General features: G+C 36.7%; 2 protein-coding genes across 2 annotated transcripts; both read left to right on the plus strand.

Annotated features, from left to right (window-relative positions):
* The first annotated feature begins 265 nt into the window (after window positions 1-265).
* On the plus strand, window positions 266-2,309 carry LOC116178971 (retinol-binding protein pinta-like). Its single transcript, XM_031498640.1, has 5 exons — window positions 266-1,045; window positions 1,111-1,270; window positions 1,318-1,693; window positions 1,744-1,852; window positions 1,898-2,309. Exons 1-5 carry the CDS (start codon window positions 907-909, stop codon window positions 2,047-2,049), a joined length of 936 nt encoding a protein of 311 aa, XP_031354500.1. The 5' UTR covers window positions 266-906; the 3' UTR covers window positions 2,050-2,309.
* A 3,484-nt stretch (window positions 2,310-5,793) lies between these two features.
* LOC116179391 (retinol-binding protein pinta-like) lies at window positions 5,794-7,559 on the plus strand. The gene is made up of 5 exons (XM_031499180.1): window positions 5,794-6,464; window positions 6,524-6,683; window positions 6,731-7,106; window positions 7,154-7,262; window positions 7,312-7,559. Exons 1-5 carry the CDS (start codon window positions 6,326-6,328, stop codon window positions 7,461-7,463), a joined length of 936 nt encoding a protein of 311 aa, XP_031355040.1. The 5' UTR covers window positions 5,794-6,325; the 3' UTR covers window positions 7,464-7,559.
* Window positions 7,560-10,837: the final 3,278 nt, after the last annotated feature.

A 10,837-nucleotide genomic window follows, 5' to 3' on the forward strand; every position in this document is an offset into this window, starting at 1 on the left:
TTGCTTTTGCGATCAGGTGTTGATTAAAAATTTGCTAATTAATGTTTTGAACTTTTGGAAGCGGTTAAAACTGCCGATTGTCATTGTGGTAGAGACTAGATGTTTGCCATTACACACAGAGAGGCGAATACCGAAAATAAAAATAATCGAATCAAAAGAAGGGGATTGAAAAGTGTGCAAAGAAAGCAATAGTTGAAATTACTGCTGAAGAAAAGGAAAGTAGAAAAAGACAGAGGTGAAACGAACTCACAAACGGAAAAGGAGTTTCAATTAAAGTTAAAAAATATGTTTATGTAAAACAATAATGTACTTTAATTTGTGTACTTATTGTTTTTTTGCTGTAATATATTTTATCTTTATTATCTAGGAACCCTTAAAAATAAAAAAACGGAACCGGTATAGAAACTAAAAATTATTAGGCACAGAACCGACAATCTTAAAAAATAATAGCACCTAAGTAGTGCGGAACTGGAATCTATATTTCATATGGGTATAAGTTTTAATTTTAACCCCTGCTAGGGAGTATCAATTTCTCGGAAACTACCGGTCGTGCTGATCAAGTTATAAGGCACCAAGAAGCACTACACGTGGAGGGGGAGGGGCTTCACATTGTAGTCAAACCTTGTATTTTTTCCCTTATAATTTCGTATACAGGTTATTGCAACACAAATAAATATACCAAGACTAACTTACTTAAACATAGCTACTACTATGTAAATGGTGATACTAATTCAGAAAAATATGCATACAAATTATTTAGTTTGTGTGATGATTTATTGCTTATGTAAATAACTGGGTAGGTATATATTGGTTAGGTAGGTGGTAAAAGAATGAGTTTATTTGCCTTAACTATAGTAGGCATTTTTCTAACCACTGTTTTATCATCACAAAACTAACTTCGGTAGAATGGAAATTCGAGGTATTTCTAAGGAATTGCAAGAAATTGCAGACAACGAGTTGAATGAGTGTGCTGAAAGAATCGGTGAAGATTTGCAACACATTCGAGATTGGTTACGACAGCAGCCCCATTTATGTGTTAGATCAGGTCAGATTATCCAACCCATGATAGAATAGAACATCTAGTGTGATTGATGACTATTTCATTAACAGATGACCAATGGTTTATCACATTTTTGAGAGGATGTAAATGGAGCCTACAGCGCGCTAAGGAGAAGCTTGATTATTTTTATGCAATGCGCACCCTGATACCGGAATTCTTCCAAAACCGAGATCCAATGGACCCCGCATTGCAAAGCATACTCGAACTAGGGTAAAGCAGCACTAACTGCACTAATGATACTTACGAAATTCTTGTAGATTTATTTTTCCGCTGCCCAAGACTCAAAATTCGAGCGGTCCTAGAATAATATTTGTAAATTACTCAGTGATTGACTATGACACAATCAATTTCCACGACTTAGTGAAACTTTTCTTCATGACGCTAGATCTATTAATGGTTGAAGATGATAACTTTGTTATATCCGGCCAAATATACATCGCCAGATACGCCGATTTACCACTCTCGTTTTATTTAAAGGCCACGCCAACAATTGCCAAGAAGTTTGCAATGTGTTGGCAGTTTGCCTATCCATTGAGGGTCGCAGGCTTCATTGGTACAGACACTCCTGTTGGCATGGAGAAACTGTTTAACGCCTTCGTCATACCTTTCTTGAGCAAAAAACTCCAAGACAGAGTGAGTAAAATGCGTTTCTATAAACAACACTTAACTATGTCTCCAATTAGATACACATGTACAGCTCACAGAATCATGAAAAAGTTTATTCTCATGTACCGAAAGCATTTTTTCCAGAAGAATTTGGGGGAGAAAATGGATCGTGTCACGTATTAGCAGGTACATAAACATTCCGCGACAGTCCTACACAAACGATATTTGCAGAACAATGGAAAACCAAAATGGAAAGTTACAGAGAATGGTTTTTAGAAGATGCACAGTACATGTCGAAGGAAGAATTACGACCAGGGAAACCGATAACATATAGTGAAGAATTTGGTATGGAGGGAACATTTCGGAAATTAATCTTGGACTAAAGTATATTTTTGACTGCTATGAATTGGAGGATTTAAAACACCACGGCAAATTTCCGAGGCCCCCAATATCTCATTTCTAGCTAACAGCGAATTTCCAAACGTTTTGGCAATAAATACTATAGGTAGACTTAGTCATTGTACAAACATACACTAGTGAGGGGTAGTAAACTCTTAAAGCAAAAATCATGTTTATTTAAAATACCGGGAATTGCAAACGTGCACGTAACATGTAATTCCTTTAATTGCGTAAATTTCTCTTACCGTTTGTCTGTCCGTGGGTTTTATTTTACCACTCGTAAGGTCGTGATTTTGTGACCTTCCACAGAAGTAGAAAATAGTCGATGATACGCGCGTCAAGTGGCGTATCGTTATTTGGTACCTAATCACTCCATGGGAATGAAGAAAAATAGCCTAAACCTTCAAACAACCTGGTGTTCAACAATGCTAGGTGTCACACTCCCTTTGAATTCCCTAAGAATTTTTGTATGCGTTTGCTTTAGAAAAGAATCCCCATGGTAGTGTATAGTATTGCAGGCTGAATGTCTAACGTAGATTTTGTACATTCTTGGGATTGCCTCTCACGGCCAAAGGTGTTAGTTTCGGTCCACTCGGTCAAATAATTCACAACTTTCTACATAAGTAAACGATGGAATATGAAATGTTCAACTTCGGACAAAAACCGTGTAACAAATATCAATAAATAATATTTACACAAAACATTAGATCAACAAGACGAAACTTGATTGAGATTTAATAACCGTGTAGCGGCGAAAAAAACAATCCTACTACAGCGACATTGCATGTCGTAAGAGTCGACTAATCCACATCATTTCGGTGTCGGACCCAGAAGTACGTTATTGCTGCTCTGAATACAGTCGTTGACAGGATAGAGGAGGGTGAACCTTCCTTCGACTGACAGGGTTCAACAGGAAGGCGCATGGTGGCATTATGTGCGAATGCGAGATCCAGTGAACCTTGAAAAGGACCGCTTCTCTTATCACGCCCTGGGACAGCGCGTTCCTGAAACTTGAAAGGTACGTCCCTATAGATACCAAGGTATCACGCGACAGAACTTGGGGCGGATGTTCCACCTGCGCCTCGAAAAGGGAGAGTGTAACAGGTGGTCGCTTCAGGCTTTAAAGATTTTTGTTAAATTTACAAATTTGCCGATATAGGAAATTTTATACGTGTACCGCTTCATAAGAAAAACGGAACCAATATGCGATAAAATAAAGTGCGTAAAGATAAGGACCAGTGTTCAAGAGGTGAGACTCGAAACGTTAACAATTAATTCAAGACAATGAAACCACTAACAACTAACAAACATGATCAAGATGTTTTTCAAAATAGAGAAAAAAAACCAAAAAGGCCAATATACAATCATGAAGACACTGGAAGTGCAATGAAGAGCTCATAGAAGATTAACAAAATTGTTGAAAAAAATGAGAGAAATGTGTGATGAATAAATACATTAGACATTAGAGTGGATCGAATTCAATGGGAGGAGAAGATTGCAACTAACCAGAGCCAGGTGGAAGAAGAAATCCAAGGGGAAGAAGAGTCGAAATACCACAATTGTAATGATAGAATCAACAATAGAAGGCAAGTCAATTCCTTTGGAAGGAGTTATAATAATTATAACAATTGGAGAGAAAGATGAAGTTATGAAGAGAATAGGAATTATAAAGAAAGAACTCCTGTTCCTCGGCCATATCTCGAGAACCGTTCGTCGTATGACTTAGGGGTAAAAAATTATTGGGTAAATCGGTCATGAAGAATCGCTGCAAAATATTTTCAAGTTCTATAAATGACCACTAGAGGGCGTAACTGCCATCTTACATTATAAAATTGCATTTTCTTTAAATTTCGCATAATAAACTAAACATTCTTTTTTTACATTTTTAAAGAGAACCCGTTTATCTATCGTTTTCGTAAAAATAAAAACTCATTTATTTCAAAAACCAAGATGGCTTGGGGCGTACAAGTGTTTTTGCCATAACCTGCTTTAACTTCTTAACCGTTGGACCGATTGTAACAATTTTGGTATCGTTGAAAACAGCATTTCTTGGGCAACAAGGATCAAAAAATATAGTTAATTTAGTTGAATCCAGCCGCCAGGGGGCTAGTTTTGACACTATGATCCAAAATCCTAAAAAAATCAAATGGAATGATAAGACTTTTTCTTTATGAAAAAGTAGCCAAATAACACCCAAAGAGGCCAGTGAAAACCGTTTTTCAAAATCTCGTTCCTAACCTCAAATATTGGGAAAATGAGATTAATTAATTAATTAATAAAAATGTTTAGATTGTATCTTAAATTTGTATTTGTCGATGGCGCGAAAGATTGTTTGGAAAAGGACCCAACACTTTTTGGCAGGCCTTGGAAAATTAAACAAATGAAACACGAAAATAATAACAGCCGTAATTTGTAAATTATTTTGCTGTGTTTACAGAAAGTGCAGTTTTTTGAATATGTAATCATTTCTAAAATGCCGATTTCTAACCAAGAAGCTTTTAATGTGCTGGCGGCGATGGTTCGTGGTCGATTCGGATAACGCAAATGGAAGATGCGGGCAGCGATGGTCGCATTTTGAAAACACTCAAAATATATCGCCAGCATATTAAATGCTTCTTGTTAGAAATCGGCATTTTAGAGAAGATTACAAATTTTAAAAAATGCACTTTCTGAATGTAAACACAGCAGAATAATTTACAAATTACGGCTGTTATTATTTTATAGTGCATCGTGTTTCATTTGTTTAATTTTCCAAGGCCTACCAAAAAGTGTAGGGTCCTTTTCCAAACAATCTTTCGTGTCATCGACAAATACCGGAAATGCGTCAAAAGTAAATTTAAGATACAATTTCAGCATTTTTATTAATTAGTTAATCTCATTTTCGCAACATTTGAGGCTAGGAACGAGATTTTGAAAAACGGTTTTCACTGGCCTCTTTGGGTGTTATTTGGCTACTTTTTCATAAAGAAAAAATCATCATTCCATTTGATTTTTTTAGGATTTTGGATCATAGTGTCAAAACTAGGATTCAACTAAATTAACTATATTTTGGTTGATTCTTGTTGCCCAAGGAATGCTCTTTTCAACGATACCAATTTTGTTACAATCGGAAAGCAGGTTATTGTAAAAACAATTGAACGCCCCATTTTTTTAAATAACTGAGTTTTTGTTTTTACGAAAATGATAGATAAACTGGTTATCTTTAAAAATGTGAAAAAAGAATGTTTAGTTTATTATGCGAATTTAAAGAAAATGCAATTTTAAAATTTAAGATGGCACTTACGCCCTCTAGTGGTCATTTTTAGAACTTGAAAATATTTTCCAGCGATTCTTCATGACCAATTTACCCAATAATTTTTTTACTCCTAACTCATATAGGACGAACGGTTCTCGCGATATGGCCGAGGAACAGTCTTGTTATGTCACCCGGTACAGCTCCGCACCCGGAAAACTGCAAAGACGTGGAGCTCCACTAGTCCCTTGGAGGTTACGAAGAACGCAGGACCAAACCCATTTAATTAAATTCACAAAAAATTATTTATAGAAAAATAAAATAAAAGAAGAAACAAAAATAACTGAAGAAAGAAGAGAAATTAAACATATTGAAATTGAAGGCACCAAAAACAAAAGGGAAGAAGAAAATTTAAGTAGGTATGTGATTTGATTGAAAACTTAAAGCAAATCAAATAAGAAATTGAAGAAGATGAAGCAAGAGGCCATGGATAGTCTACATATTGTTTTAAAGAGCTTGGGGAAGGTAGCAGAGAAAGCTAATGACAATGGGAATATATGAAGATTGTTCTAGAAGAATTCCTTCGAGTCAAAGAGTTAGCATGGAAATTTCGCTGAGGAAAAGTGAACAAGTGGCTTAAGAAACAAATGTTCTTCGAATTCTTTGAGGTATGCACTAATAGTTTTCCTTTAGAGAAAGGATAGATATCGATTCTACTTCCCTTCAGACATTGAATAAAAAATTAAGTTTATTCAATGCTTCAGAGCAGAAAAATTATGAAAAACGAGTGATAGTTCGATTGAATGTTTGTGAAGTGAAACTGAACATAAAAGCAGACGCAATTACGAAAAAGGCGAGTCATATGAAACTATAAAAACTATACTATCGTTGCCACACCTAAATTCTATAGTTGTTTATCTATCATTTTGGTAAGTATCCACTCGATTGCGGGAATCAATCCTTAAATCAGATACACTACGACGATAAATTAATCTGAAAAAAATTGTTACAGTTAAACACGTAAACAAATGGCGATTCGTCCGATTTCAAAAGAGTTGAAGGCAATAGCCATAAATGAACTGAATGAACGTACTGAAAAAATTGAGGAAGACCTACTTCATCTACAGGAATGGTTCAAAAAGCAGCCGCATTTGAATGTCAGACCAGGTAAGCTTGCATCCAAATCCACAGTAATTCATCTTACCCATAACTTATTTTTTCCTCAGATGACCAGTGGCTGGTAGCGTTCTTAAGAGGTTGTAAGTGGAGCTTGCAACGTACCAAGGAAAAAATTGATTATTTCTACACACTTCGCACACTGATTCCAGATGTGTTTCAAAACAGAGATCCACTCGATCCTTTCATACAGAATATGCTAGCAAAGGGGTAGGCACCGTGTCATATCTTAGATACCTACTCTAGTCTGATTTTAGAATTATTTATCCACTACCTAATGTAGAAGACCCCAATGGACCCAGAATAATACTTTGGGATTATTCGGTCATGGACTATAATACCATCAGATTCATAGATTTGTTCAAGTTATTTTTTATGACAATGGAGATATTAATGGTTGAAGACGACAGCTTCGTGGTCTCTGGGGCCGAATTTGTAATAAATTACGAGACAGTTCCGCCATCGTTCTTTTTGCAGTTTACCCCCGCATTAACAAAGAAATTTATAATGTGTTGGCAAAACGCGTACCCTTTGAGAATAAAAACCATGGTTAGCATCAACGTACCTCCCGCTTTAGAAAAAATTTACAATATCTTTTGCAAACCGTTCTGCAGCCAAAAAATACAAGACAGGGTAAGATTAAGTATCAGATTTCCTTGTAAGCTACATAATCCAATCAGGTGCATCTGTACAGTTCCCAAAACAACGATAAGGCCCATGCTCACATTCCCAAATCCGTGTTTCCGGAAGAATTAGGTGGCAGAAATAGTCCTCGCTCCGAAATCATAAGTAAACCTTCGATGCACCCATAAACCCGCTATTTAAGTTATTTTTTTAGTGCAATGGAAGAAAAAAGTTGAAAGTTACCGAAGTTGGCTATTGGACGATGATAAATACTGTTCTAATGAGCAATTAAGGCCAGAAAAGCCTAAGACATACGACGAAGAATTTGATATGGAGGGAACTTTTAGGCAATTGATTTTAGATTAATCATTCGAAAATTACCTCTCAGGTTATTATAATAATTAGAAATTTACATTACGTAAAATGTAAATAAGAAAGATGGTAAAAAAGATTTAACTGATACGTGTATATTTTTATTTATCCTTGTTGAAACTCTCAACTGTTTCAACAACACCTTTGCACAGGGCGGCATGAAGGGGTCGGCCTGCCCCGGGCGCCGCCGTCACTTCTGGGGGGTGCTTCTCAAAACTTAATCTGCGCTCTACAAAAGCAGATTACAAAGTCTCGCAATGTTATCGATAGAAAAAGAAATCTCTCTAGAGATCAATCATGTGATGTAGTAGACAAAATTTAGTGAAATAAAGGCACGTCGTCATGTGTATTTTGAACAAACTTTGATGCTGTATCTTAAAAACCAAGCAAGATATAGAAAATATAAAAATACCCCCTTACTAAAAGACTATTTTTACATAACGCTTATTTTTTATCCTTCTTTGATATTCCCACAAATAACTGAGTTATAAACAAAAACTTTTTATTGCATTTTTGGACTTTTGCACTGTTGCCACGTTCGCGCAAGTCATACGTCAAAATGAACATCGTTGATCTATGCAAATTTGAAAAGTAACTACGAGAAGTGCAAACTGCATCACTCTCGCATCGCAAAATATACCTGAAAAACATCGAAAACAAGCAATTTGGAACACCCTGTACATATCTGTTTCCACTGTACCTACCGAGTTGTAAATTTGGCGGCAAATGGTAGAGGGGGGAGGGGATGTATGAGGGTGCAATTTTGGTTGGCCGCGCCGGTCACACGGTGGTGTTATTTTCTATTGATGGTTGGGAGATCCGCCATGTTTTGGCCAAATACAGCGGATTGGTGGAAAATTAACCTCGAAACCAAGGTAATGAGTTTATCTTGCTGGACACAAATGTGACTCTCTGAAAAGAAAAAGTAAAAAAATTGCTGTGGTTAGCACAGATACCACCAGCACACCTGCGCATGCGTGATTCTGGCCTTTTATGTTAAGAATATGTGCGCCAAATTTAGTTCCAATCGGTGCAACCGTTTGGCCGGAAACGAGAGCTTGACACACTTGCGCATGTGTGTCTGCCCAAAAGTTTTTCACATCTTCCGTTTATGTCCGAATATATGTACCAAATTTGGTTTAAATCGGTTCAGCCGTTTAGCCGGAAATGATAGTACAGACAGACAAACCGACCGACACACCGAACGATATAATCGAGATTTTGTTTGATTCCGATTCTTGGTTTCAAAACGTGCATTTCCATAAAAAAAAGTGGGGGGGGGCTATTTTTTACCCCAATTGAATGCATCCCCTACCAACGTGCAGATGGTAAAAATAAAAAAAAGGTTTTCTTCGTCTTAAGGCGAGTCACTTTAGCTCATTTTTTATCACCAAATTTATTCAAGCCTAGGCTAAAAAAATAACATTTTGATAAACAATGGTAGGTATTTTCAGACAAATTCCAGAATATCATTTATTTCTTTTTTTTATGCTCATATTATAAGAATTTACTCTGTCTATCATCGTTTTCCGCCAACTAGCATCAGGGACCCGGGCCCAAATGAAATATCGGTTCCGGTTCTGTTTATATTTAAGCGAAAATATTTATAACGGTTCCGGCCGGTTTCGGTTCTAAAACGAAATAACGGTTCGGTTCTACCCATTTTTTTCGGTTCATTACGGTTATTTGCCGTTCTAGTCTTTTAGAAAGTATGGCATTCAAAAAATTCATTATAACAATGTGATTTGTTAATTAATAGGTGTGAAAAAGAAGTCATGAATACTAAAACGTGACGTATCGTCAGTGTAGCTAATTTGTAATGACAAGGGGAATAAAGGAGGAAGAGGGAAATATGTATTTAACTTAATTTATTACTAAAAAACAGAAAAAATATACAAAAAGTAAGAAAAATACGTATTGTTTTTTATTTTTATTTTCTTAAACCTCGCTCCTCCTTTTATTATTTACATTTAGGGTAGTTGCTAAATTAGCGCCACCGCCACCCGTAATACCTTCAAATTCGACACTTTTTATAATCCACCGATGGCAATGGCAATCATAGAGTAATATTTTATCAATTTTCAGGACGTGGTTGTCGGCGCGTCCTTCAACTTCCAATAACCTGTTAAGAACCGTAAAAAACCAAAAACAACCGAAAAAAGTAATATAGGTTCCGGTTCTCAATACGTTTCCATTTCTCAAGGAATAACGATTTCGGTTCGGTTTTCGGTCCAGAAAAAAATACCGGTTTCGGTCCGGTTTTCGGTTCTTTTTCGGACCGGTCCGAGTCAGGTTTGACGCTGCGAGAATTTAAACTTTAACTGCTTATTGCTCCTCCGACACAATTATAAGTATTAAAACATACGCATCTAGGACTCATGGTTTGTTACCATGGCAGCAGGGCTCACTGGCGTAGCGGTTTTCTTTTGTCGGGAAGAAAATTGCATTAGAAATAAAACATGCTGATTTGCTATTGGTTTAAAATAGTCCAGAATCCCGTTGGTTCCGTTTTTAGTCTGATATAAATAGCTCTGCGCTAGACTAGCCGAGAGAAATTAGTAAGGTCTTTGGAGTTACACACCTCGTATGCGCGAATTTAATAGTTACGAGAAATACGTAGCGTCTTTTGAAATTGTATACTGAGAGGTTAGTGGCGTCTTTGGAAGTGTACACATAGTGCTCACGTATATCAGATGAATCACCTTTGAATTTTGTACGCTTTACAGTTCCGATTGTAGGTCTTTTAAAACTTGTACTGTGCGTTTTTGAAGTGACTACTTCTTTATCACTCGATATGCACTATATGTTTTGGCCGAGAATAAAATCATCTTACGCGTAAGAGATGATAAAGTGCGCTTTAAATCCTGTGGTCGTTACGCGTAACGCTCGACAGTCGAAGGCGAGCTCGGTCCGCTCACTTGGCTCACAATTGTTGAAAGCGCATTTGCCCACTTGAACGGAAATTGCGCCAAAAGTAGAAAGCGAAGGATTATAAGAGAGAAAGAAGTGGTAATTTCTGTCGGCACTTACCCAAGTGCCACTTTCGTGTTTTTGTTTTTTTTTATTGAGGGAGGTTTAATGATTTGCCTATGGCTTTTTGACGTTACATTCTGTGAATGCTCGACTCCTTCAACCATATAGAAGCGGAGTAGCTTCAGAAAGAAATTTACCTGCTTCCATAGGCTAATTTGCCGTTATTTTTTATGAGGGTGTCGCAGAGCTCTAAATCTCGCTTGGTTGCTAAGTAGTCTTTTGGGCAGAAAAATTGATTTTGCATAGATGAGAAGGCCTTCCACATTTAGTAATACCCCGTTTTAAAGACGATGATTAAGGTTAATCGATTAGTAACAACATTAAAAAGTTAGCCA

The sequence above is a fragment of the Photinus pyralis genome, unplaced genomic scaffold (genome assembly GCF_008802855.1).
Source record: "Photinus pyralis isolate 1611_PpyrPB1 unplaced genomic scaffold, Ppyr1.3 Ppyr1.4_LG8, whole genome shotgun sequence".
Taxonomy (NCBI): Eukaryota; Metazoa; Arthropoda; class Insecta; order Coleoptera; family Lampyridae; genus Photinus; species Photinus pyralis.